Source organism: Lissotriton helveticus, chromosome 3_1 (genome assembly GCF_964261635.1).
Source record: "Lissotriton helveticus chromosome 3_1, aLisHel1.1, whole genome shotgun sequence".
Lineage (NCBI taxonomy): Eukaryota > Metazoa > Chordata > Amphibia > Caudata > Salamandridae > Lissotriton > Lissotriton helveticus.
In genome coordinates this window covers 377,370,214-377,397,575 of record NC_136061.1, presented here as the reverse complement: position 1 = coordinate 377,397,575, position 27,362 = coordinate 377,370,214, and the positions used below count along the sequence as shown (strand labels likewise).

General features: G+C 50.7%; 1 protein-coding gene across 1 annotated transcript in view; it reads right to left on the bottom strand.

The window, feature by feature from the left end:
- The window catches only part of SPAG5 (sperm associated antigen 5), a 620,821-nt gene that overhangs the window by 91,698 nt on the left and 501,761 nt on the right, over nucleotides 1–27,362 (bottom strand). Inside the window, exon 23 of the mRNA XM_078680111.1 lies at nucleotides 7,196–7,339. Coding sequence (XP_078536237.1) covers nucleotides 7,196–7,339 — 144 coding nt within the window. The remainder of the gene's footprint in view (nucleotides 1–7,195; nucleotides 7,340–27,362) is intronic.

The window sequence follows — 27,362 nt, the reverse complement described above, 5'->3', positions numbered from 1 at the left end:
AGGCACAAAAGGCATGTTAGGAAAGAAAGGAGGAGGAGTGAAAGGCCTTGAAGGGGATGTTGCAAAGTCTTTCTTCTTTGGAGGAACAGGGGAAGAAGTGTCAGTGTCCAAAGGTCTTTTCTTCCTGTGTAAAACTGATACCCGTGCTGTTTCCTGGTCAATATACAGTTTAGTCTGTTCTTCACTCACTGGATCAGGATGGAAAAGTTCTTCTTCAACTGTTTGTGGTTTTGGCGCCGATGTTTTTGGCTTAGTGGCTTGTTTGTGGTGAGTCTTTGACTCGAGGGCCTTTGGCTGTGGAGCTTTTTTCGGCTCAATGTCCTTTTTCGGGTCGGCCTCTCTTGTTAGCTGTACTGCCTTTTTTGGTTCGGCGATCTTCTTTGGTTCGACGACCTTTTTCAGATCGACCTGTTTTTTCGGGTCGATAACCTTTTTCGGATCGATCGGTATTTTTTGGGTCGATAACCTTCTTCGGATCGACTGGTGTTTTCGGTTCGATAACCTTTTTTGGATCGACCGTTTTTTTAGTGGAATCGACCGTCAACAGGATTTTTAGTTTGACCTGTTTTTTGTCGGTCAACACCCTTTTTCTGCTCGGCTGCCGGTTTCTGGTTGACTATTCTTTTGGGATCGACGACCTTTTTTGTTTCGGCGCCCTTTTTTGTATCAACCAGTTTCTTCGGCTCGAGAACCTTCTTCGGTTCGGCGGCCTTTTTGGGAAGAGTGCCGCTCGTTCCCGGGGTATCTAAAGGCTTGGGTTTGGTCTTCGGAGCCGAGCCGGAACCTCTGAAGGAGTTTGTTGATCTCGGCTAAGGCCTATAGGCGATGCTTCGACCGGAGCCTTGTCTTGAGATGGAAGCGGGGTTGGGGGCGGGGTACTCACGGTTTGCCCCGGTGTGATCTGGTCATCAGAGTCCGACTGGTCTTCTACGGTGACAATTTCTAGGTCAGAGTCCGCCGCTTCTGGGAGTTCATGTTCGTCTTTGAAGATATTCTCCGGTTCCGGTGCCTGCCGCTGCGTCTCTTGTCTAGTGGCCCTTCGGTTCCGGATAGTTTGGTTCGACCGAAACTGAGCACAAGCTGGACAGTTTTCCTGGTGCTCGGGAGAGAGGCACTTGTTGCATACTGTATGTTTAACAGCATGTGGGAACTTGGAGTGACACTGTGGGCACCTTTTAAACGGGGTCCTTTCCATCGGCAGCAGGCCCACGTGGCGTCGAAAAGGCCCAACGGCCCGCGTCGACGACCGGATCGAGATGGAAAGTATTATCGAGTCAAGGTGTACCGAACAAGAACAATACCGTCGAGGTAGAAGCCGCTTTCGGCCTTAGATAGTTGAAAAGCTTCGGTTCCGAAGTTGGAGTTGAGGGATAGCATCCGAACCCAAAGGCGGAAAAAAACAATCTGAGGATGGAGAAGATGCCTATGCGCACTGTAGTCCAAGGGAGGAGTCACCTACCTCGTGATACTTCGAAGACTCTTCCAGGACAACAAGGTGCAAACATCCGGACCCAACACTAGGCGGCGATCTATGCTAAGATATGAATTCAGCAGCCCACATGCCTCGAACAGGCATTACCCAAGGTAAGTAAACTGTTCTTCTGATAGAGCCTTCTAACCGCAGATGCCTCATCTTCTAACCCGATATCAAAGCAGTACCTCCCAGGAGGAGGGTCTCTGGAATGGCTCAGACTGGGAAATTATTCATGACAGATCATGCAAAGTGCCTGTGCTGTTGGACCTGGCTGACCAGGCAGTAATGATTTTTGAAAGTATGAAAGGACATAAGTAGCTGGTTGGCAAATGTCCAGAACTGGCATACCACACACTAGCAAAGTAGTAGCAACCAGTGCTCTGTGTGGAATGAGTGTGTAAGCGTTCTGGGGGTTGCTTTTTAACTAGGAGATCGTAATGCATAACACAATCCCTCTGGAGGTGGTTCTCTTTTGTACCGCTTTGCTCTTTTTGAAAAGTTGGTTATCCTCTGAGTAGTACCTGGTTCAGTCAGTGAAAAACTCAGCAGACTGTGGAGTTGTTCTTCCTCCTTAAAGGGGTGACGGGTGCATAGAAGGTGGGGAAGGTGATGGATCGCCTTATGTTGAAAGGCATTACTACATTAGGAAGGAATACCACATTTGTACAAAGGACCAGCTTGTTTTGGAAAAATGAGGTGAATGGCTGTGTCACACACACAATTTTCAGTTCATGGAGTCGCCTCACAGATATTATGGAGATGAGAAATGCAGTCTTGATGGCTAGCAAACGAAGTGTATTGGCTCGAAGGGAGTGCAAATCAACGTTGTGAACATCAGAGAGTAACTGGTAAGACCAAAGGAGACTACCAAGTTCTCAAAGTGCTCTTGGCCTACCTGACACCGACTGTGAAAACAGGCATTTTGCAAATCCTGTCCCGCCATGCAGTCTCCTCGATCCAGGCCAAACGGAACTTGGGCAGGGGTGACTATTCTCAACTTTTCGTTCTGAAGAAAGAATTTCAGAGGGCATAGATCAAGGATGGGGAGCAGAGTTCCATCCTTTTTGGCACCAGGAAATCAAGGGAATAACAGTAAAGATGCCAGCACCCTCTCTATTTCTCCCTTCAGTAAGAAAGCTTAAACCTCTTTGCAGATTATGGAAACGTGGTGGATGGGGCTAGGCAGGCAGTGATTAACTGTGCCCCACAATCTGGAGAACCCATTGGTCTAATGTGATGCTTCGCCACTGGTGGTGGTAAAGGAAGACATGTCCTCCCACTGGACGACTGTGGTCTGCCGAAGGCAGTCTGAAGTGGATTTGCCCATAAAGAATTGCAGGCATGGCACTGCAGCACCAGACTGGTCCAGAATGCTCTACCCAAGCAGTCGGTTGTGTTGAAGCCTAAATGGATGGAGTACTTTGCCACATACTGGCTATCTGTGAATAATCATTGCAGGGTTGGCTGGGCATCATCTGGGACAAGTGGCAAGATGTCCCTAACTCTGTCCAATAACATGTGCGAATATCTCCCAAGGAGACTAGGTGTTCACAGTCTTAAGGACAAAGGCTGGTAGAGGAGAATGTACGTTTTACAAACGTTTCTATCAACTGATACACTGTCAGGCAGAGTGGAGGGGAAAGCATTAGGGTTCAGGTGACTGGAAGATGCTTGTACCCAGGCTTATTAGGGAACATTGCTGAAGCAGGAAGTCGGGATCTCTGGGAGAAGGTTTATGCTGCCTTGCCAATTGTCTATTTACCAGGGGAAAGATCTGAGGTTTGTCCAGGTTTCCACCAGCACATCATTTAATGCCTCATTGCAGGGCAACAGAGATTCTTGGTTAGTTGCCCCAGGTAAAGGGCCTGACTGACCACACTGGTCTTTACTACAGCGGAGGAAAATGAGATCTAGAAACTCTGCCACTCTCCTAACGACTGTCGTAAATGTGGTGGACTCCTCAGTTACAACAGCTGGATATGGGGAGGAAAGATGAATGTCTGGTGAGGTGTCGAGGCCACAGACATCTTGTAAGTCCTGAAAAAGGTTGCCATCATCATCATCAGGTGTGTTGTCATCTGCTTCGTGTTCATCTTGGTGAGCAATGTATATCTCCAGGATAGAATGGGCACATTGTCATTGTCTTGGAGGTGGAAAATGGGTTTCCAAGTCTGATATAACTATCAGCTCCGTATCCAGTGTTGGTGGAAGATCTTGCACAAGAGCCAGAGGTGCCATGCACACAGACGGGGTTGTCTTAAATTGAGACCAAGGAGTGCAGTTCGCTTTGGGGACACATCCGCCAGCAGTAACTGGACTGAACCAAGGGGATCCAGTGGAGCACCAAAAATTGCATTTAAGGACTGCTTTAGTTCTCAAAGCTGTTGTTGTGTCACTGATGGCCGGGGAGGGTCAGGCGCATAAGGATCAACATCAGAATTGGATCCAAAGTCAGAGGAGTGACTTAATCGCTCAGAGATGCCCCAGTCACTGCGTGACTTCAAATGGTGGGAGTGTTTGGACAATGGAGACCCATATATAGACCTCTTATGCTTCTTTGACCTACCTGAAGTGCGTGATTTAAGTCATGGGACAGCGTCTGTGCCTTTGATCAGGGTCACTTTTTCTACTTCTTGCGGAGTTCGGCTATGGCACGTTTTGCTCTTTGATCGCGGATGGCCTTGCAGTTCATTTTCATGCAGCACGGACACGACTCCTAATTTGATCAGGGACACCGCAGACAGATGTCATGGGTGTTTAGTCACCAACATTTGTCAGTCACAATCCTGCCACTTTAAACCCTGTAGTGTAAGGGGGAGCCAAGTCTACACAATTAAGAGACTTGAGGAGAAAATGTTGTCAGAAGACATGATTCAAGAAGCTTCGGTTCCACATTGGAAGGCAAGGAAAGAAAGGAACTGACGTCAGAGTTTGAAGGTGGCGCATATATGAGAACCTCAAAGTCACATCCAGTACAGGATGGATCCGACCCAGAGGAGCACAACACCACTCACCAATGCGCGAGGGTATTGCTAGTAAAACGCTTCCAGATCTATTCTGGTAACTGGGGAATTTCAGAAGGAGGAATCACAAGGTAAGGAATACATGATTAGAGGTGTCTTGCAGAAATATATAATCACTGCTATGGGTGTCAGAGGTTACACTGGAAGGTTTAAAAAAAGAAGTGGGACACAGACATCGAAAGGGGCTTTTTGAAAAAGGATAGGAGAAAATATTTGTATACCCACTTAAGGAGTTTCACAATGCCAAATACAAGTAGTCCAATTAGGTGTGCCTAGAAACACCTGCTCAGCAACAGCATACTCTCCCTGGTGATAGCGCGGTCTACAATTCAGCATAACATAACAGTATATAAAGTTTAATATATTTTAAAGAGCATACATGAACAGCCTGCCAGTGACTGGTAACATGCAGGAACTAGTACCCACAAACTGTCCCAGTTCTAGTAAGGCACAAGCTAGTTTTAACAAATGATATGGACAAGTACAGATGTAGTTCAGTATCCATAGGAGGTAGCTCAGGTACTGACACAGGTGGTAGGGGACCAAAACTAACACAATCGAGAAACACATGCTGGGCTTGGATCTGCCCCCCCAAAACAGACATGGCGTGAAATTCTTGCATCTTTCAATGCTATTAGCGCAAAAAAACATTACAATACATTGTAAAATATACAAGTATATTGGATACCTGTATACAAGAGATATGCATGCACTGTATGAATGTCAGATGTTGATCTGCCCAAGTATATAAACAAATAATTTAAATACCACTATTTTGTTTCATTTCTTTTATAGGGCTACTTTTTCGAAAGCGTGGTGCCAGAGCCTTATACATCACACATACACAGTATATCTTGACAATAAATCATACAAGTGTGCAAATCAATGTAGAGGATTTGTTTCTTAAGAAAATGAGGGTTACAAGGTGTGGGTGTCACATGTCCTTCATAGCACACTGTGCAATATTAGAAGGATTACAATTTATAAACTGCAAGTAACAAAAGGATCAGTATGTTAAAAGTAGTAACCCACTTATCCATTAACATAAAATAAAAAGCTGTCATCCGCGTGTCACATAATGTGCTTTGCAGGAGACATATTAACCCTCTATGCTACTTTGATTCAAAACTGAGGCTAGACAAAACACCAATCTCAAAACAAGTGCATTAACCCGCAGAGTTATCTTACCATTATTATTCCCTGAGATTTACTGAGCACACACAGATCTCTGCAACAGGTGCCTTAACCCCGTAAGATATTTTAAAATGCAGACTTTGCAACCAAGCAGAACAGATTTATTGCCACATTTCTCCTCGTCGACAAATTCTTTGTGGCAGAGTTTTTTTTCTAATTATAAATTGAGGCCCAGATTTTGAACTGGGGTTGGCATAATCTCCAACACAAAATCTCACTTACTAAATCTCGTAATATGCTTAAATGTACTCATGATATCCCTGCTAAACATATGTGCTTGGTCTTAAGCTCTGATGTCACTTCTTGTGATGACATTTCCTATGATATCACATTCGATGTGATGTCATGCGGCATTCTGCCTAACTAGGTTAGTTCCCAGGACTTCTGTTTTTTTAGGTCTAGCCTGGGCAGTGCATGTGCTGCTGCGAGGCATAAAGTATTAGAGTATGGACTTGAAGCCTCGCCCACTCTCCGCCCATATTTTTTATTGGCTTGTGTCATTGTCCTTCGTAAACGCTGGCTTCCAATTTGTTATTAAGCTGGTTAGTCCCTCCTTGGTACCACCTTGTCTGCATTTGTTACCTTCCATAACGACTGGACCTTTTAGTTGTGTTGTTACACCGTCTGCGTTATAAGTCGGTGAGCACTATTGTATTTATTGAATAATGGGGACAGACGCGGCTGTTTCTTGTATTTGCAGCGCGTCCACACAGCACTTGCGGCACAATGGCAGCCGCTTCTCGTATGGAGTGCTATGCCACTTACTTTAAAAGTGGCTGCCCCATACCCCACAGCACTCACGGGATAATTGCGGACGCTTCTTGTTCTTTAATACTACTAAGCTGTACGTGGTGTCTGCTTTCGAGACACCTCGCTTACTTTGAGCTTTCTTTTTTGTTTTACACTTATATGCTGAGCACGGCACCCGCTTCATGGACACTGGGCTCTGTTTTATTTATTTAGTTTATCTTTAACGGTGAGTGCGGCGCCCACATCAGAGACACTGCGTTCAGTTTATTTTTTAATTGTTTTTAACTTCAATGAAGAATGTTGGGCCTACTTCAGGGACAACGCGCTCTATGTAATACAATAGGTCTCGCTTTTTCCAAACTTTGACTTACTGGTATTTTAAATGACAATGCCTCTTATTATTATAAAAGGCATTGCCATCTACAATGCCAACAGCTCAAAATCTCACAATTGCCAGACCTATTGCATTGCAAATGCTTGTTATGACTCGTACCCCGAAGAAACTGCAATGCAATGCACTTCAAGAATTGTCCACCGATATGAAGAGTGATAATATAAAAAGATGTACTGTTGAACCAATAATAATAAACATGCTAAACAGACTGAGGATCAAAAGATCCAACTTGACACATGAAGCCGTCCAGTTATGTGGCCTGTGGCTTCAGTACACAATGATTAATCCCACTTAAGGAGCAGCTAGATTGCAGCTTTGCTTGGATACGAGTGTACAACACTTCCTTTGTGGCATACTTACATCCTGCTGTAGGAGTATTTTCTCCTGGATCCATGCCCGAGAAGAGGCTTCACTGCTGGAGGAGAGCTCCTTCCGCAGCACTTCAGCTTCTGTCTCCACGAGCTGCAGGGAACGCTTCAGCTGAGAGATTTCAGAATACAAATTCTAAAGGGAGAGATAAGAAGGACTGCTGTAAAACTGCAATAGGATGGGTGCCAGGACGCCCTACTCATCCAAACGCACAAGACAAATACAGTCACAGCGCTCTGCGCTTGTAGATACCCACACAACAACCGAAGGAATGCGGTATTAACACTTGGGAGAAGACAAGATGGTACCCTCCAGGGGCGCAACTAGGCTTAAACTTCGGAGGGTGGGGGACTAACAATCCCAGCCAAGGCTGGCCCTAGCACTGGTTGCACATGGTGTAACTGTCTTTTTTGGCCCACCTCCCCCATTTCCACCTTCTCCATGAATTCCCTCACTACCACTCACCAACAATGCACCTCATCTCGCTATAGCACCTTTCTGACAAACATTTAATTTTTTTAATAGCACTACTCATAGTTTACTCACACTCAGTTCTGTATCTACATGGTACACGTTCTTTTAGCAGGCACATTAACCCTCTGGAGTGTGTCAGTGGCAGGAGTGCCTATGTGAGTGCACAGTGAGTGATGCAACAGTGTGAGAATAGGGTAAGAGGGGTGACTGCAGGTGAGTGAGGTGACAATATGAATTTGGGTCCGGATGTAAGTGCAGAGTGGGACGAATGAATGAATGGTTAGTGATGGGCTTGTTTGAGAGAGTTTGCAGATTGAGGGGGACAGGTGTGTGAAGTGTCACATGAGTGCAGAGTGAGTAGTGTGCCCGTGTGACTGCAGGGCGAGGTACAGGGTAAACAGCAAAAGTGCATTGTGAGTGCAAAGTGATCACTGTGAGTGCATGGTGATCAGTGTGAGTGCATCATGATAATGAAGGGGGAGAATGAGGACTGCGTTGTCTGAATGCAGGTTGCATTCCTACACACTTAAAGTAACTCACCATGTTATTGACGGCGGCCTAAGGTTTCTGATATGTTAAACTATTGCTATTATGGCATTAATCAGGGATCGAGGGTGGAGGAAATAAATAATGTGCTAATTCTGCAACAAACTTCCAGTCTTATGATTAGGGTTGTCAGCTCATTATTTTTGATGTCCCAGATGGTACAAAAATAAACAGTCACCTAAAGTTGAATTTTCAGCACTTTCTGTGCATACTTCGAACAGAAAATATAACTAGAAAGCACTTTTAATTGTGTTTTAGGGCTGCCTGAATGATCCATGACTGATAATTAAAGGGAACAAAGAAAGAAAAGTCACATTACAAATGAATACATACTTCTTTTTATTTATGACCGTATTTAGTGTCAAGACATGACAAGGTCTTTGCATGCCCTTTAAACAACACATGGCTGGCATTTTTCCTTTTGGCAACCATACTTCATATTCCTTTTCATGGAATGCATTCTCACACTACAGCAGTAAATGTAAAATACAAAAGTAAAGAATAGGCAGAGTGGGGGCCCAGGGGGTACTGGAACCAGGAAAAAACCCTGAATCTTGGTAATCAGTTCACAAAGGTATGTAAATATGCAAATGGTCCTTAAAGTCCTGTGAAAAACTCGGGTGTGCTCAACATAAGACTCCAAACACTGCTAAGCCGAGCCCAGAGCAGCTCTATGGGCGTTGCGCGCTTGGTACCCTCATGCAGATTAACAATGGAGGGAGCAACAGGCGTCTTTGCACAAGTATTGAAGGCTTCAGTGGTAGTCGGCTCAAGTAGATGTGGCAACTGAAATAATTTAAACAAGCATTGGTAAAGCCAATAGGTCCCACCTTTGACATATTGACTTTGCCAATGGTTTTTATGCACGCTGAGCAGCATCCCCGATGCTTTGCATTGTGGCAAAATTAGGAGGGATGGGGGGGGGGGGATTTATTGAAACCTTGGTTGTGAACAGAATGCTATTTTGTAGATTCTCACACTACGCATGTACGTGTCTGCAAAATTAAGTGGGTGATTGTTTTCCTATTCAGTTACCGATCTGAGTTGGATTTGTAATGAAGAAAATAAATAATGCAAAAGCCTTTTTTTAACGGATGGGTAGGCGGAAAGTGGCATTAACACGAGAGAGGGTGGTGGAGGATAACAGCAATACGGGAGGTAAAAGCAACATGTGAGGGGGCGCAAAACCCAGAGGGGTGTGGAGGGGGGGCACATCTGGGGAAGGCAATGTATAGAAACACACCAGTGAGTGAAAGAGGGAGAAATACTCGTGAAACAGCAACACAGAGTGCATGGAGGGCTAAACACAAAAGAAACAAATGAATTAATGACATGGGCTACAACAAGGTTATTAAACTGCATTAGGCTCTCCAGCTATCAGTGGCATTACCATTTATGGCAGTTACGGTCCGCTGTATTCATATGCACAGATTTTGCCACAAACTCTGGGTGTGCTGCTGCAGCACGTGTTCATATTTAAAGGAAGAATATCCCACAAATAAGCCCTAAGGAGTAGTTTCTTACCTGTAACTCCAGTTCTGTAGTAGGGGTATCTCTGTTATCGTCATAATCTAGTGAAATAGTCCCGCCCATGTGCGTGGACCCCAGAGCAATCAAAAATAATCTCTTAAACTGTCTTCATTGCAGTCCTGCATAGACACTTAGGAGAAAATTAAAGACAATAATGCAGCCTGTACCTACAAGGCTACACTGTCCAGTACTTCAACTAGAAATGCCAAGGATATAACACCAATAACACATTTAACACAATCTGTCAAGTTTCACCCATAGAGAAACTTTCCTCCCCTCACCAAATCCTTGGAATGATAGAAAGGAAGGTAGGGACAGACAAGCCTCCATAGGCTGCCATTATGTGTCTGGAAAAGGGATACTGTGCCTTTAAGGAACTCTCTGGAGACCCTCGGCATCCCAGCATGCTCAGCCCCTTCCTTTTACTTTCAGTTCTTTTTAAAGGTGCATAAAGCAAGGCCTGTAGCATACATCACAGTACCATTTTCTCCACCGGGGAGGAGGGCGGGCGCTTATGACTATAACAGAGATACCCCTACTACAGAACTGGAGTTACAGGTAAGAAACTAATCCTTCTGTAGTAGGGGATCTCTGTGCATAGTCATAATCTAGTGAATAGAATGGCAAGCCCATCCAAAAACAATCCGGCGGTGGAGAAATAAAGACAACACCACTATTGTGCGAACAGATTCCGCAGCGAAGCCTGCCCAACCTGAGCATCTGCTCTGGCATCCGAGTCCAGACAGTAGTGCTTAGCACAGGTGTGGACTGACTTCCAAGTGGCCGCCCTGCAGATCTCTGCAATGGGAACATTTCGAAGCAAAGCTGTTGTAGCTGCTTTGCCCCTGGTAGAATAAGCGTTAGGCTTACCCCCCAAGGTCTAATTCGCTTTCAGATAACAGAGCTGGATACATGACACAATCCACCTAGAGATGGACTGTTTCGCAGTAGCCAGACCAGTCCTAACCGACCCATAGTTGACAAACAGCTGGTCGGATCTACGAATATCCTTGGTCTTATCCAGATAGAATTTCAACACCCTTCTGACATCCAGGGAATGAATAGACCGTTCCGCTGGAGTGGAAGGATTCTGGGAAAATGTTGGTAAAGTCTGCTTAACATGAAAATCAAAAATCACCTTGGAAAGGAACTTCGGGTGAGTACGCATAACAACCTTAGCAGCATGAAATACAGTATAAGGTTCCTGGCAACACAATGCCTGAATTTCACTCACCCTGCGGGCCGATGTAATGGCCACAAGGAACGCCGCCTTCCAAGACAGGTGCTGCAGTGAAGCCTTATGAATAGGCTCTAAGGGTTCCTTCATCAGCCTGGACAGCACCACATTCAGTTCCCATGAAGGTGAAAGAAGCCGAACAGGAGGGAACACTTTCTTCAACCCTTCCAAAAAATCCTTAATCACAGGAATCTGGAAGAAGGACTCAGGGATTGTTGGGCGTCAAGAGACAACTGAATCCAGTCATCCCAACACCCTTTCCTCTGGTCCCACTGGTCCTCCAAACATTCCTGTAGCGGCCTCATGTGTAGGCGCGCATGCGGAGTGAGGAAGATACAAGAGGCCATCGATCCCAGTAGAGAAGACACCGTCCTCACTGTTGTAGATGGAGCAGCTATGAGAGCCTGAGCCTTCCGAAGGATGGATAAGCGTCTCTCCTCCGAAGGAGACCTGCTTGCCGACAGCGTATTGATGGAGGCGCCCAAGTACTGCAGGCACTGTACAGGAATCGGGCCAGACTTGGACAGATTTATATGCAACCCAAGACTGTTCAACAGGACGGCCGTCCTGTTGAAGTGCAACTCTGCTTCCTGGAAGGTGGAGTCTTTGATCAACCAGTCGTCCAGGTACGGGTAGACAAACACCTTCTTCTTTCTCAGGTGCGCTGCTACCACAGCCATGCATTTAGAAAAAGTCCTGGGTGCAGACTTCAGTCCAAACGGTAGTACGGTGTACTGATAGTGATTGGCGCAGACGAGGAAGCGCAGGACCTTCCGATGTTTCCGTGTATTGGGCACATGGAAGTACGCGTCTTGCAGATGTATCGCACACAGTCAGTCTCCTCTCTGCAGCTGAGGATAAATCTGGTGCAAAATCAGCATTCAAAACTTTTCCCTGTGAATCCACTTGTTTGCTTGTCACAAATCCAGAATGGGTCTGAACTCGTTCTTGTCCTTCTGGACTAGGAAGAAGCGCGAGTAAAGACCCTTTCCCCTTTGAGACAGAGGGACGTCTTCTATCGCCCTTTTTCTTAACAGGGTATCGGTCTCCACCTGGAGCTCGCACAGCCGGAACTGAGAGCCGACCGGTGGAACCGCTGGAGGCGAACTGGTGAACCGAAGACTGTATCCATTGCAAACAATATTCAGCACCCACTTGTCTTGAGTAATGTTTCTCCACTCTGCCAGGTAATGTTGGATGCTTCCCCCCACCGGAGCGGGTAACGGATGAGGGGGAAGAAGCACCTCAGGGCCTAGACCCAGCCGGGCCTTTGGTCGCGGATGAAGCCTGCTGACCACCACGGCCCCTCTGGCGCTTTTGGAACGGGCGCCGCTGGAACTGCTGCTGCTGCTGTTGTTGTTGCTGCCCAGCCTGTCGACCTTGCCCTCTACCTTGCGCCCCGTACCGTCTCTAGGTTCCAGAGCGGAAGGTCTTCTTCTGTTCCTTCGGCTTCTCCAATCCGACAGTCGTCAAGGTCTCCGCCTCTGCCTTCATGCCGGCCATCTCCTCGTCCGCATGTTTTCCAAACAGGGTCTCACCCGAGAAGGGTAGATTGGCAACCCTCTGCTGCGCCTCGGGCTTCAAGGACGTCAGACGCAGCCAGGCGTGGCGCCTCAGGTTGACCCCATGGCAGTATCCATGCGCTGCCAGGAGGGAGGAATCCGCAGCCGAACTGATCACCTGGTTGGAGACCATCAGTCCTTCATTAAGGATTTCTTGGAAATCCTCCCTGTTATCCCGGGGAAGGAGTTCCACGAATCGTGATCGGGACTCCCAGAGGGACCGATCATAACGTCCCAACAAGGCCGAGGCACTCGCGGCCTTCATAGACGTGGAGTCCGACCCGCAGACCTTCCTGCCTGCCGAATCCATCCAGCGGCTCTCCTTGTCAGGAGGCACTGTCGATGACGGGGTGGTGGCGTGTTGCTTCCTCGCCGCCGTCACAATCACTGAGTCCGGCGCAGGGTCCAAGCGAAGAAACGCAGGATCCGAGTCAAGGGCCCGATACTTCTTTTGCAGCCTGGAAGGCGCTGATTTCGTAATCGCAGGGGTGAGGAAGAGCTCCATGGCGGGTTCCACCAGCCCTGGCACCAACGGCAACAAGGGGCGAGACAACTGTTTCTTGTGGAGGGTCTCGAAGATGACGGATGTCAAGGGCGTGGGCTCCTTGAGTGTGATGCCCAACTTAGCCGCTCCTCGCAGCAACACCTCCTAGTAGGAGATAATGTTGTCGATCGGGGACACCCTCGTCCGAGGGGAGTCCGACAGGGTGGGCGAGAAGTCCCTGGCACTGGACGAATCCGTGTGGCGGGATCTAGACCTGTCCCTCCTACGGCACCACCGGGACCTCTTGACGACCGACGGCGACTCCTGGACCAATCTCTCCCGTCTTGAGCGAGACCTTGACCTCCGTGGCCTCGGACATTCCACGAGCCGGAGAGGAGGGCGCTGTGGAGGCCGAACCGGGAGCCTAGGTTGCGGAAGCCCCGTAGGCGGCGTCGGCAAATGAGGTAGCGAGGCCGACCTTGGCGGAGCCGGTGGAGGAGGACGGTAAGGAGGACCTGGAGGTGGTGGAGGAGTAGGAGGTTGAGGCAGTGGAGGAGGAGTCGGTGTACGCGGAGGAGGATCCACAGGCAAAGGAGGAGTTGTAGGCAACCTCGGTTTGGAGGGTGAGTACTCCGAGCCCGGAGACTGTCCCACTCTCCTTTTCTTCTTCTTCTGACCAGAGTGACCAGAGGGTGGCGATCTTGAGGCCATACACCTCGTAGATGAGCGATGGCGCCGCCGCAACCGTATGCTCGTTGAAGCCGAGGACTCCGTCCTGGTCCTAGAACGTCTAGCCTTCCTCCTCGACGCTTAGCGTTCTTTCGACGTCGACAAGCGTCTCCTCGACGTTGACGAACGTCGTCTCGACGCCGACGAGCATCTGCTCGGCTTCGTCGTCGTCGACGGTCGGTGCCTCGACGTCGATCGTCTCCTCGACAACGGCGATCTCCTCGGCGTCGACGACCTTCGTCTCGACGCTGATCTTCGTCTCGACGTCACTGACTTATGTGTCGACGGTGACCGGCGGTGTCGCCTCGACGGCGAGCACCCGCGTCTTGACCCCTATCGACGTCGATGATGGCTCGATGACGAATCAGTCCTCGACGTCGACCTCGTCGGAGGTCTCGACGTCAGTCCCCTCGACGTCGAACGTCGACGCCGCTTCCACACAGAGCCCTGGGGAGACGGGGAACAGACTGTGGTCATTCCTTTCGATGCCGACGTCGAGGCCATCAACGTCGACGGAGACCGGTGGCGTTTTCTGGCCTTTTCCTTACTGGGGAGCCCCCCAGAGGCCGTCCCACGGGCAGAGGAAGGAGCCCCTTCATGCCCAGACCCACCATGTCCTTGCTGCCTTCTCTGCTCCAAACCTTGGAGCCTGGTCTTCTCCATGTCCTTCAGAGTCCTTTTAGGGAACTGTAGACAGATATCACACTCCTCAGGAACATGAGAAGAAGGCAGGCACAGGATACACACCCGGTGAGGATCCGATTTTGCCTTTTTCCTAGAGCACTCAGGGCATTTATCAAATAAGACCGGCATATTTGATAAAAGAGCATTCAAAACACCAGAGAAACTCCAGCAAAGATGAGAAGAGGCAAAAACACATTGAGTGAACACACTAACACTTTAAAAGTGCACAATTTGTAGAAAAAAAAAACGAAAAAGGGAGAGCTCAATGCTCCAGGGTCAGGCTAGCAGGAGCCGGAAAAAATAACTGAAAGTAAAAGGAAGGGGCTGAGCATGCTGGGATACCGAGGGTCTCCAGAGAGTTCCTTAAAGGCACGGAATCCCTTTTCCAGACACATAATGGCAGCCTATGGAGGCTTGTCTGTCCCTACCTTCCTCTCTATCATTCCAAGGATTTGGTGAGGGGAGGAAAGTTTCTCTGAGTGAAACTTGACAGATTGTGTTAAATGTGTTATTGGTGTTATATCCTTGGCATTTCTAGTTGAAGTACTGGACAGTGTAGCCTTGTAGGTACAGGCTGCATTATTGTCTTTAATTTTCTCCTAAGTGTCTATGCAGGACTGCAATGAAGACAGCTTAAGAGATTATTTTTGATTGCCATGGGGGTCCACGCACATGGGCGGGACTATTTCACTAGAATATGACTATGCACAGAGATCTCCTACTACAGAAATAATGATATATGGCAAAAGCGGCTAACCTTTGATAGGAGTGTGATACCTTCAACACATTCCTGGGGTCTGGCGTGCGCGTGACTGGTATTCTGCGGCGACGCTCAGACTCCTTTCTATTGAGAGCCCGTGACGTCACCTTCAAGTTCCAAACAGGGTCTAGTGACAAAGTGTCCTCCCCCTTTTACCACTATAGGATGGAGTATAGCACCAACTCATAAAGGGCACTAGAATAGCTGCACTCATTAACGGCCACATTTGCTCGGTTGGTTTTACTTAAAGAAATCTAGCAGTTGCACCAACTGGTGGGAAAAACCCAAGCTGCAAGTTCCATGGAGAGTGAAATGATGAAAAACGTGCAGTACAAGTACAACTCAAGTGTTATTTTATATGGAAGGTACAAGATTAAACTGCGTGGGCCTGAGGCAGGAAACAGCGAAACTGCAGCATAAAAGGGGGCGTTTTTTAGACAGAAATTTACCAGAAAACTGCACAGTAAGGGCTTTGTTTGACAACACATCTAGGGCTTAGGATGATCAGACGTCACAGATTTGTCGGGACACTCAAACATTTAGAACGCCTTCCAGGCACATGTCTGTACATATATCACGCTTTTTTCTTCAAAGAGGGACGACTTGAATTTGAATTTAATTTGAATTTAAAAACATTTATTCAGCGCACTTTTACCCAGCGGTTTCATGGCGCTATGTGTGATGCAGTGGGCGACAGCAGCAGGTAGGGGTTTAAGCAGGGTAAGCTTGCGCAAATAGGAAGGTTTTGAGATCCTTCCGGAACTGTAAGTAGGAAGGCGATGTGCGGAGGGCGACAGGAAGAGAGTTCCAGAAAACTGGAGCAAGGACAGCGAACTTCGCTCCACCCGCCCTCTGTTTTTTAAAACGAGGAGTAACTAGAAGGGCCATATGAGAGGAGCGAAGCTCTCTACCTGGAAGGTAAGGCATGATAGCAGAGCATATGAATTCAGGGGCAGTACCTGACCTAGCCTGGAAAGTGAGGCAGCCAAGTTTGAAAAGGGCGCGCTCTCTCACCGGCAGCCAGTGTAGTGCTTTAAGCAGTGGACTGGCCCGATGGTATTTAGGTAGGCCGTGAATCAGGCGGGCAGCCTGGTTCTGTACCAACTGCAGGTGGTGGATCGCATAGGCAGGGGCCCCATTGTAGATTACGTTGCCATAATCGATGCGAGATAGTACCATGGCCAGCACAATAATTTTTAAAGCAGAGGGGAAAAAGAAACGAGAAACTTTCCTAATTATTCTAAGGGAAAAAAAACAAGAGGAGACCACTGAACCAATTTGTGAATGGACAGAAAGTTGTGAATTTAAGAGAATCCCAAGGGTTTTAACTTTAGGTACAGGGAGTGGAGGGACACCTAGTGACGGGGGCCAGAAGGAGGGGGACCACAGACTGCAACCACCTCCGGTCAGGACCAACTCGGTCTTGTCCGGGTTGAGTTTGAGGTGGTTGCAGTTCATCCAATCCTGAATGAACGTCATGACTGACTGAACATTCTGGGCAGATGAAGGTGAATGGGAAAGGTTAAAGATTAGCTGGAGGTCGTCGGCGTAATTAAACACCGTGACCTCCAGCTGCTGTAACATAAGAATAAGGGGGTAGATGTATAAATTAAATAGAAGAGGGGAAAGTGACGAGCCCTGGGGGACCCCGCACTCTACCTTGCGGGAGGCCGCGGTGAAGCCAGCCAAATGGACCGCTTGAGTTCTCCCGACTAGGAAGGACTCAAGCCACGAGAAGGCCAAGCCCTCTATGCCCGCCGCCCTGACACGGCTGAGGAGGATGGAATGGTCCACCGTGTCAAAAGCGGCGGACAGATCCAGAAGTATCAGGGCTTGCAGAAGGTTGATGTCAATGCCTTCACGTAGCTTGTCCATTACTGAAATCACCACCTTCTCCGTAGAGTGCAGGGGTCGAAAACCAGCTTGACAGGAAGAGAGGCAATGATTTGCCTCTACATGAGTGCTCAAAATGGTCGTGACATGGGTCTCGAGGACTTTTGCTAGGTAGGGCAGAAGGGAAATGGGGCGATAGTTGGAAGGAAGAGATGAGTCGGCGTCAGGTTTTTTAATAATTGGAATGACAACCGCTGATTTATGTGAGCTGGGGACAGTGCCGTGTATAAGCGAGTCATTAAGAAGCGTCAGGGGCGGGATGGGGCAAGCTAAATAGATTTCCCTAAGGATATGGGCTGGGGCGAAATCCAGGGGGGAACCTGATTTAACCCGACAAAGCAGCGGGGGAAGTGTATCATTGGTTAACAGCGGAAAGGTGGTCAATTTATGGGCCGTGGGGGGTGGGGAGGGATTGACAAATGTAGGGGAGGGGAGGGGAATGTTAAGTTTAATTTTAGCAACTTTATCAATAAAAAACTCGTTGAGCGAGTTACAGAGGGACTGGGAAGGGGGAATGGTGACCGTAGCTCTGCTGGATGATGCCAGTTCGTGGACAGTAGAGAATATTTCCTTCGAGTGAGACTCTGCTGCCATTATCCTGCTCGTATAAAACTCAGTTTTGGCCTCGAGGATGCCCTTTTTGTAGACTTGTAAAACGGACAGATAAACTGTCTTTTGCTCGGGGCTATACGTTTTTCTCCAGGCTCGCTCGGCCCTCCGTGCAGCTAGTTTCTTTTCTTTTAGATCTGGAGTAAACCAGCGATTGGCTGCATGGGCCCGCTTGACTGTGAGCCGCCTTAGGGGAGCAAATTCGTCACCTGCCAGAGTCAGCCAGTTGTTAATAGCGGCCAGCTGGGAAGTAGCTGCAAGGCCAGAAAGGTCAGGGCTAGTTTTGGCCAAGATCGAGCAGAGAGAAGGCATGTCGGTTTTGCCCCCTTTCCTAACCCAAGTATTCTTGGGGAGCTGAGATTTAGCCATAGGGGCTAAGGCAAGGGAAAAGGTGATGATGGAATGATCTGACCAGGAACAAGGAGCTATTATGGGGGATGTGGACGGGACATTTAATGCCCAGATTTGGTCTAACGTGTGGCCATGTGTGTGAGTAGAACTGTGAACAAGCGATGAAAAGTTTAGGCTGATCATGAGGTTGGTGAACTCCTTGGATTGGGGACTCTCAGCAGGGTCATTGGCCCAAAAATTAAGGTCCCCCAGGACTAATACTGATGAGTTGTTAATCACCAGGGTAGCCAAGAGGGTCTGGATGCTTGGGAGAAAAGAGGGGGTAGATTGAGGAGGACGGTAAATTAAAACAAAAGTAAGGGGTGCCTGGTGAGAAATCGAACGGGCTAGAAGGTAGTCTACGTCAGGGATAGGTGGGGAAGGAAGAATCTGAAAACTGAAGTCAGTACGAGCTATTAGGGCCACTCCTCCGCCCGCCTTCTGAACGATCCGCCCGAATAGCGGAGTAAGTAGATGGTAAAGCAGCTAACACATTGGGCAGGGAGTCAGCCTTGAACCAGGTCTCTGTCAGGAATAGGAGATCTGGTTCATGGGAGTCGATGTAATCGAAAAGTTTGTACTGATGAGTGACCGCAGGCCTGGTGTTTAGGAGTGTGGCAGAGGTGCTGAATACCGGAACAGGGGGGACTGAAAGTGATAAGGGAGCAAGGAGGGGCGTATTAAGCGACGAGGCTAAATAAGATACAATCCCAGGGGGTAATTGAGGAGGGGAGGTAAACAAACCAAGATGCATCAGGTGGGTAGCTGTAAAGGGATCAATGGCACCGGGGGCCCAATACGAGCAGAGCAGAGAAGGTGAGTACATGGTTGGACGGGCAGCATCTTGTGCCCCTGACCCCGGCCGGCCGCGGACGGGCGCAGACGGGCTTAACTCAGGCACAACTCCGGCGCGCCTTCGTCGCGCCCGCTGCGCTCGTCCGCTGCGCTGCCTCATACTGCCCGTTTAAATAGGGGCGGAGCGGCGGGGGAGTGGCAGGGCTGGGATGGTAAAGTGAACCCAACCTAAGATGGCGCCCGCTGCCGCTGGGAGCCCGCAAACACGACCAGCCCCAGCCGGCAGCACACCCCCAAGAACAAAATCAACTCCACACCTGCATAACTTTAAAAGGGGTTAGTGACAATTTAAAAAAATACAATAAGCAGCGTGGTAACGCCTCTGCTTGAAATCAGCGGGGCGAAATGCATAAAATGATGAAGAAGCTCTCCAAGCGTTAACCGGTCTGCCCACTGCCACCGGGCCACTGGCAAACACGGAAGGAGAGGGGGCCGCGCTCCTAAATAGGGGCGGAGCGGCGGGGGAGTGGCAGGGCTGGGATGGTAAAGTGAACCCAACCTAAGATGGCGCCCGCTGCCGCTGGGAGCCCGCAAACACAACCAGCCCCAGCCGGCAGCACACCCCCAAGAACAAAATCAACTCCACACCTGCATAACTTTAAAAGGGGTTAGTGACAATTTTAAAAAATACAATAAGCAGCGTGGGCACGACTGGCACAGAGGGAGAGAAAGCTTCCTGTGTGCCCATGCAGGATCAGGTTTCAGCACTTACCAAGCTGCAATTAAGTGCCACAGATCCTGAGAGTCCAAGCTGGATCTAATTTTCCCTGTATCATTGTCACAAACATACCCAGCGCGTGCCTCGTTGATATTTAAGTGAGACTGGAGGGCGCAAGCCTTGGGGGCACAGGAGCTGCTCGCGGCAGTCTTCTCCCGACATGGCTCCACAGAGAAGTGCATTTAAACCAGGGATCTCCAACCTTTTCTGTGATAAGAGCTACTCATCAATGAAAATTATCCCGAGCTACTGTAAGTGATGTGTAGTCCATCCAAGACTGTCAACAGGGCTCACATCAGTCCATTAGGCAGGGTTGCCAGCAGTAAGGTTAAAAATAAATACTATCGATTTATAACGCATCTACATGGGAAACGCATAACCGCCATAGCTGCAATTGCCCAGCACCAATGTAATATTAGGATTACTGAATGTCTCCAACTCATATCGCTTTTTTTGCTGTTTGTTCGCCGTTTTTCGCTGTTTGTCCCCCCCCCCTGGGAGGAAGCCGGGAGGTTGTTGGTGTGTTGTACTGTGTATAGCCAGATTTACATGTGCTAACGCTGGGGCTCTCTTGCGGATTTTAACACGGCGATTCCCCTTTTCTTTTAATTCACTTTGAAAATTTTCTCCCACACTCTGCTTTATTTTAGCAGTTTTAAACCCACCTACTCACTCGCTTTCCCCGCATTCCGAGTGGTACTCAGCCGAGTCAGGTGCTGAGCCCCTCGGTCCCGGGCTTCCGGCAGCGGCCATTTTGGCTTGGGAGGCATCACACTGCACTAGAAGGGCAGTATTTAAGGAGCTCCCCCGAGGGCAGGCGCGAGATTCGCTGTTTGTTCTCCTCCTGAGGCGGAAGCCGGGAGGTTGTTGGTGTGTTGTACTGTGTATAGCCAGATTTACATGTGCTAACGCTGGGGCTCTCTCGCGGATTTTAACGGGGCGATTCCCCTTTTCTTTTAATTCACCTATTCCCCTTTTCTTTTAATTCACTTTGAAAGTTTTCTCCCACACTCTGCTTTATTTTAGCAGTTTTAAACCCACCTACTCACTCGCTCTCCCCGCATTCAGAGTGGTACTCAGCCGAGTCAGGTGCTAAGCCCCTCGGTCCCGGGCTTCCGGCAGTGGCCATTATGGCTTGGTCAGCATCACACTCTGCACTAGAGGGACAGTATTTAAGGAGACGGCTATGCCTCCGCGCAGCGGACGCGCCGTATCAGCGCCGGAGTCACGCCAGAGTCCAGCCCGTCTGCGACAAGGAGGCGCCAGGGGCCAGGTACGCTGCCCCCGCGCTCGCTCCTGCCGCAGGAGAACCCCTCTATACCCTCTGTGCCCTACGAGCCCTCAAACCACCTTGGCTACCTTGCCATCATTCCTCTACCCCAGAAACGCTCATAAATGCTCCAGATTGCGGTTGTAACGAGATAGTTAATCATCAAAAAGTCCCGGATACCGGCAATAAACGGCCTTCCTCCATAAGGCCAGGTCCTCCACTCACTTCTACCCACACCGGTTTCCTCATTAACACCCGCTCGTTAGTCAAAAATAATATCACCTTTAAGAAATTCATCTTTGAGAAAAAACCCTCTAGGGTCTTATCAGCGAAACCTGGGCTACGGATTCTTCTGAGCCGGACCTAATAAACGCTATCCCTGAAGGCTATGCACTGGCTAGAATGGACAGAGTAGGTCGTGTGGGAGGGGGGTTGGGGATACTGTACCACAGCTCGATAAAATCCCGAACCTCATACCTGTCCTCCCCGCTTGAACCCCTCCAGGCTATGCATTTCACCCTAAACCCTTCCTCCACGGTCTCCTTTTCAGGGATTCTGATCTACAGACTCCCCCGGCCCCAGGTCCGCTTTCTGTCATGGACTTCAAGATCTTGGAACCCTATATTAATACACCTAATCTAACTATCCTTGGGGACTTTAATTTCCATTTGGAAAATTCCAACTCTTCCGACACCGCCCATCTGTTGGATTCCCTAGCCTCTTGTGGTCTGCTGCAGTTAGTGGGTAGTCCGACCCACTCAGCTGGGCACACCCTGGATGGGGTATTCACCAATGACCCTCGGCTCCAGACTGGTTTCCCCCTCCCTCTGTCTTGGACTGACCACCTGGCTGTTCCCCTTGAATTTGTACCTCCCCTTCCCACTGGACCCAAATTGGATCACAACAAGTGGGAATTGAGGAGGAATTTCAGGGAGATAAACATTGGTACACTTACTCCCTTTTTGTCCAAAGTTATGCCCTTGCCAATAAAGGATGCCGATGCTGCGGCTCTTGAGCTCTCTAACACTCTGGCGGATGCCGTTGAATCCCTCGCTCCGGCTCTGCAACACTACTCAGCCAGGAAGCGGCCTTCGGCCCCCTGGTTCTCAGATTCCCTTAGGACCCTTAGACAGGGATGTAGGAGGCAAGAAAGACTATGGAGATCAAACTTGGACCCCATAGAGAAGGACAAACACAAAACCCTCCTCAAGGGCTATAAAGCGGCAGTGCTGGCAGAAAAGAAGGCGCATTTTTCCAAAATAACTGCTTCACTTAGCTCCCCCAGAGACCTGTTTAAAGTAGTCAATACCTTATCCCTCCTTCAGTCACCCGACCCTATAGTAGCCTCCCAAGATCCGTGTGATCAGATTTCCACCTTTTTCCATACTAAGATCATGGATATTTACACAGACTTGGAAACCCTCAATCTCAACCCAGGGATCCCTGCTCCACTCGTCGTGACTCCGGAGAATTAGGTGATCGAACCCCTCAGTCGGCTCACCCATTTTCCTCCCCTCACTCCCGACCACCTTAGCCTACTTTTGGGCAAGCTTAAGTCCGGATCCCCGCTTGATCCCTGCCCCTTGAAAATCCTGAAAGAATGCAGGCAGGTAATTCTGCCCCCCCCCCACCCCCCCCCTTGTAGAGGTAATGAATCTGGCTATTTCAGAAGGGGTTTACCCCCTTATGTGGAAAATGGCTATTGTCAAGCCCCTGCTGAAAAAGCCTACTCTGGACCCTGGGACCTTAAAAAATTTCCGTCCCATTTCCCTTCTCCCTGCCCCTGCTAAGCTCCTGGAGGCACACCTTAACCATCATTTGAGTGCCTTCCTTGACAGTTCCAGCTCTCTGGACCCCTCACAGCACGGCTTTCGGAGGGCACACAGCACGGAGTCGGCACTTACTGTGGTTGTCGACAGCATTCGGGCCAAGGTCGACAGGGGCCAGACAACTTTACTGGTGCTGTTAGATCTAACGGCGGCTTTCGACACCCTCTCTCCATCCATTTTAGCTAGCCGCCTCAGTAAGCTGGGAGTTGATGGTCCTGCACTCAGCCTTCTTACATCCTTCCTTGACGAACGGAAGCAAAGAGTAAAGATGGGCGATTTCATCTCGCCAATCAAGCCTGTGAAGTGTGGGGTCCCCCAGGGCTCCTCCCTGAGCCCCACGCTTTTCAACATTTACGTGGCCCCACTCGCCAGGCTTGTAAGGTCCTTTGGCCCAGAAGTTCTTTCCTACGCCGATGACACACAGATCATGGTCTCCATAACACAATCTGTGAATATTACAGCTCTTAACTTTAAAAACTGTATGGAGGCGGTCGCTGGTTGGATGGTCAAGAACTTCCTCAAGTTGAATGGGGAAAAAACTGAGATCCTCATTTTTGGAGGCAAACATGAGACCTGGTCGATGGACTGGGGGCCCTCTGCCCTTGGCGCTTGCCCTACGCCATCCTCCTCTGCCCGTAATTTGGGAGTTATCCTGGACACCACTCTCTCCCTTGAGAAACAGGTTAGCAGGACAGTTTTCACCTGCTGGTGTTCCCTTAGGATTTTAAGAAAAATCACCCACTATCTCTCCCTAGAAGCCCGCAAACAGGTCGCGGAGGCTCTTATAGCCTCCAGGCTGGACTACTGCAATGCACTATATCAATCAATCAATCAATCAATCAAAGCTTTTATATAGCGCACTACTCACCCATAGGGTCTCAAGGCGCTAGGGGAGGGGGGTCCGCTACTGCTCGAACAGCCAGGTCTTGAGTTGCTTCCTGAAGGCGAGGTGGTCCTGGGTCAGGCGGAGGTGGGTCGGGAGGGAGTTCCATGTCTTGGCGGCGAGGTAGGGGAAGGACCGTCCCCCTGTGGTGGCTCTTCGGATGCGGGGGACGGCGGCGAGGGCGTGGCCGGTCGATCGGAGCTGGCGTTTGGGAGCGTAGAAGTTGAGGCGATTGTTGAGGTACCCTGGGCCTTGGTTGTGTAGGGCTTTGTGTGCGTGGGTGAGGAGACGGAAGGTGATTCTCTTGTTGACCGGGAGCCAGTGCAGGTCTCTCAGGTGTCCGGAGATGTGGCTGCGACGGAGGATGTCCAGGATGAGTCGTGCTGAGGTGTTCTGGATCCGCTGGAGTCTCTTCTGGAGTTTGGCGGTGGTTCCGGCGTAGAGGGAGCTGCCGTAGTCCAGGCGGCTGGTGAGGAGGGCCTGGGTGACCGTCTTCCTGGTCTCGGTGGGGATCCACCGGAAGATCTTACGTAGCATGCGCAGGATGTTGAAGCACGACGAGGAGACGGCGTTGACTTGTCTGGTCATGGAGAGGGAGGAGTCCAGGATGAAGCCCAGGTTGCGTGCGTAGTCTGTTGGTTTTGGTGCGCCGCCTAGGGCGGGGGGCCACCAGGAGTCGTCCCAGGCGGAGGGTGAGGATCCCAGGATGAGGACTTCCGTCTTGTCCGAGTTCAGTTTCAGGCGGCTGTTCTTCATCCATTCGGCTACCTCTTTCATCCCTTCGTGAAGGTTGGCTCTGGCGGTGGCGGGGTCGTTGGTGAGGGAGAGGATCATCTGGGTGTCGTCGGCGTAGGAGATGATGTTGAGGTTGTGCTGGCGTGCGATGGCTGCGAGGGGGCTCATGTTGACGTTGAAGAGGGTTGGGCTGAGCGAGGAGCCTTGGGGAACGCCGCAGATGACTTCGGTGGCTTCAGATCTGAACGGGGGGAGGCGGACTCTGTGTCCTTCCGGCGAGGAAGGAGGTGATCCACTCCAGTGCCTTCTCCTGGATTCCGACGTTGCTGAGTCGCTGCACTAGTGTACGGTGGCAGACAGTGTCGAAGGCCGCAGAGAGGTCTAGGAGGATGAGGGCTGCTGTTTCTCCGTTGTCAAGCAGTGCTCGGTGGCTGCGATCAGGGCGGTCTCGGTGCTGTGGTTGGCCCGGAAGCCAGACTGCAAGAGGTCGAGGGATCCGTTCGTCTCGAGGAAGGCGGCCAGCTGCCTGTTGACGGTCTTCTCGATGACTTTTGCAGGGAACGGGAGCAGCGAGATGGGGCGGTAGTTCTTGAGGTCGGTGGGGTCGGCTGATGGCTTCTTGAGTAGAGCGCTGAGTTCGGCGTGCTTCCAGCTCTCCGGGAAGGTAGCGGTGTTGAAGGAGGTGTTGATGATGTCCCGCAGTTGGGGTGCGATGACAGCGTCGGCCTTGTTGAAGACGTGGTGGGGGCAGGGGTCGGTCGGAGATTCGGAGTGGATGGAGTTCATCGTGCGGACGGTGTCTTCGGTGCTGATCGGGGTCCAGGCGCGGAGGGTGGTAGTGGGGGGCGGTGGTTCGGTCGTGGCGTGCGTCAGTTGAGTGCTGAAGCTGTTGTGTATGTCCGCGATCTTGTTGTGGAAGTAGGAGGTGAGGGAGTTGCAGAGGTCTTGCGAAGGGGTGATGTCGTTGTTTCCGGCGTTGGGGTTGGAGAGCTCTTTAACGATGTTGAAGAGTTCCTTGCTGTTGTGTGCGTTGTTGTTCAGTCGTTCCTTGAAAGCAGTTTTCTTGGTGGCGTGGAAGAGCTGGTGGTGTTTTCGGGTGGCGAGCTTGAGGGCAGTCATGTTGTCCGGTGTTGGGTCTCTGCGCCAGGTTCTCTCGAGGGCTCGGCAGTTCTTCTTGGAGCTCTTGAGTTCGTCGGAGAACCATGAGGCTTTCTTGCTGCCGGGTCTGCTAGGCGGGGTCCTCAGGGGGGCGAGGTCGTCTGCGCAGTCGCTGATCCACTGCGTGAGGTTGTTGGCCGCTTGGCTGGGGTTCGTTGCGCTGGTGGGTGGGTTCTTGCTCAGGGAAGTCGCGAGCTGGTCAGCTGTGATCTTGTTCCAGTTTCTGCGTGTGACCTGTTGCTGGTGGTGGTGGATCGTGGTCCTTCTGAAGCTGAAGTGGACGCAGCTGTGGTCCGTCCAGTGGAGTCCGGTGGCGTGGCTGAAGGTGATGTCCTTGTTGGGTCGAGTGTGTGTCCGGCGTAGTGGGTGGGGGTGATCACCAGCTGCTTGAGTCCCAGGTTGGCGAGGTTGTCCAGCAGGGTGGTGGTGTTGCGGTCGTTGTTGTTCTCCAGGTGGAAGTTGAGGTCCCCGAGGAGGATGTAGTCAGCGCAGAGGAGGGCGTGCGGGCTGATGAAGTCGGCGATGTCCTCGCTGAATTGTGTGCGTGGTCCCGGGGGTCTGTAGATGAGGGTGCCTCTGAGGGTGGTCTTGGGGTTGATGTGGACCTGGAAGTGCAGGTGCTCGGCGGGTGCGAGGGAGTCTTCGGTGTTGGTCGTGATGCGGATCGTGTTCTTGTGGATGATAGCGATGCCTCCACCGGTCTGGTTGATGCGGTCCCTACGGATGATCTTGTAGCCGTCTGGGATGGCGATGGCGATGTCGGGCGCTGAGGAGGCGTTCAGCCAGGTTTCCGTGAGGAAGGCGACGTCTGGTGAGGTTGTGTCGAGCAGGTTCCAGAGCTCGACGGCGTGTCTGTGGACGGAGCGGGTGTTGAGCAGGATGCATTTCAGGTGGCTGCTGCTGTTGCTCGTCCTGGTTGGTGCAAGAGAAGTGCAGGTCCGAATGCAGGTGAACTTGCAGGAGTGGCAGCAGAAGGGTCCGTGAGTGCGTCTCGGGGTGGCTCGGTAGCAGCCCGGGGATCTACCGGCGTTGAGTGCGTAGAGTTCGGTGGCGTCGTAGGTCCGGCGGGTGGGCTGGTTTCTGCGGGGGCCAGGGGTCCTGGCGCTGGGCGCGGGCCAGGCGCGGACAGGGGCAGACGGGCTTACCTTTGGCGCTCAGTCGGTGCTCCCGCTGCGCGCGTCCGCTGCGCGGTCGCTCTGGGGGCGTCATAAGAAGGAGCCGGGAGGGCGGGTCAGCTGGGTGGCGGGAGCGGGGCGGCCAATGGGCCGGAGGGGGGCGGGGTCGACGGAGGACTGTGGCGGGAAGGGGGCCTGGGGCGGCTCGGCGGCAGGGAGCGGCACCCGAGGAAGGGGAAGGGGAGCAGAGGGGGGAGCAGGGGGCAGAGGTGGCAAGGCTAAGCAGAAGGCAGGGCTACACACAGGGATAGGCGGCACAGGGGGCAAAGGCTAAATAACAATACAGAGGCTAACACGGGGAAATCCAAAGAAGGCAATCACGGGGAAACACAGAGGCGGCACAGGGGGCAAAGGCTAAATACCAATACAGAGGCTAACACGGGGAAGTCCACAGAAGGCAATCACGGGGAAACACAGAGGCGGCCTGGAGCCAGCCACGAGGCAGCAGGGGGGTCAGTACCAGGAGGCGGCAGCAGAGCAGCGGGCAGGAGCAGCGGAGTGGGGGTGACCTCGCCTGCAACAGGCTCAGCGGTCATATCTAGGCATTAACAACGGCTTGGTCCAACGCCTTCAGATTGTGCAAAATGCAGCGGCCCGGTTTGTCGTGGATGCCCCGAAGTACTCTTCAGGTTCTGCC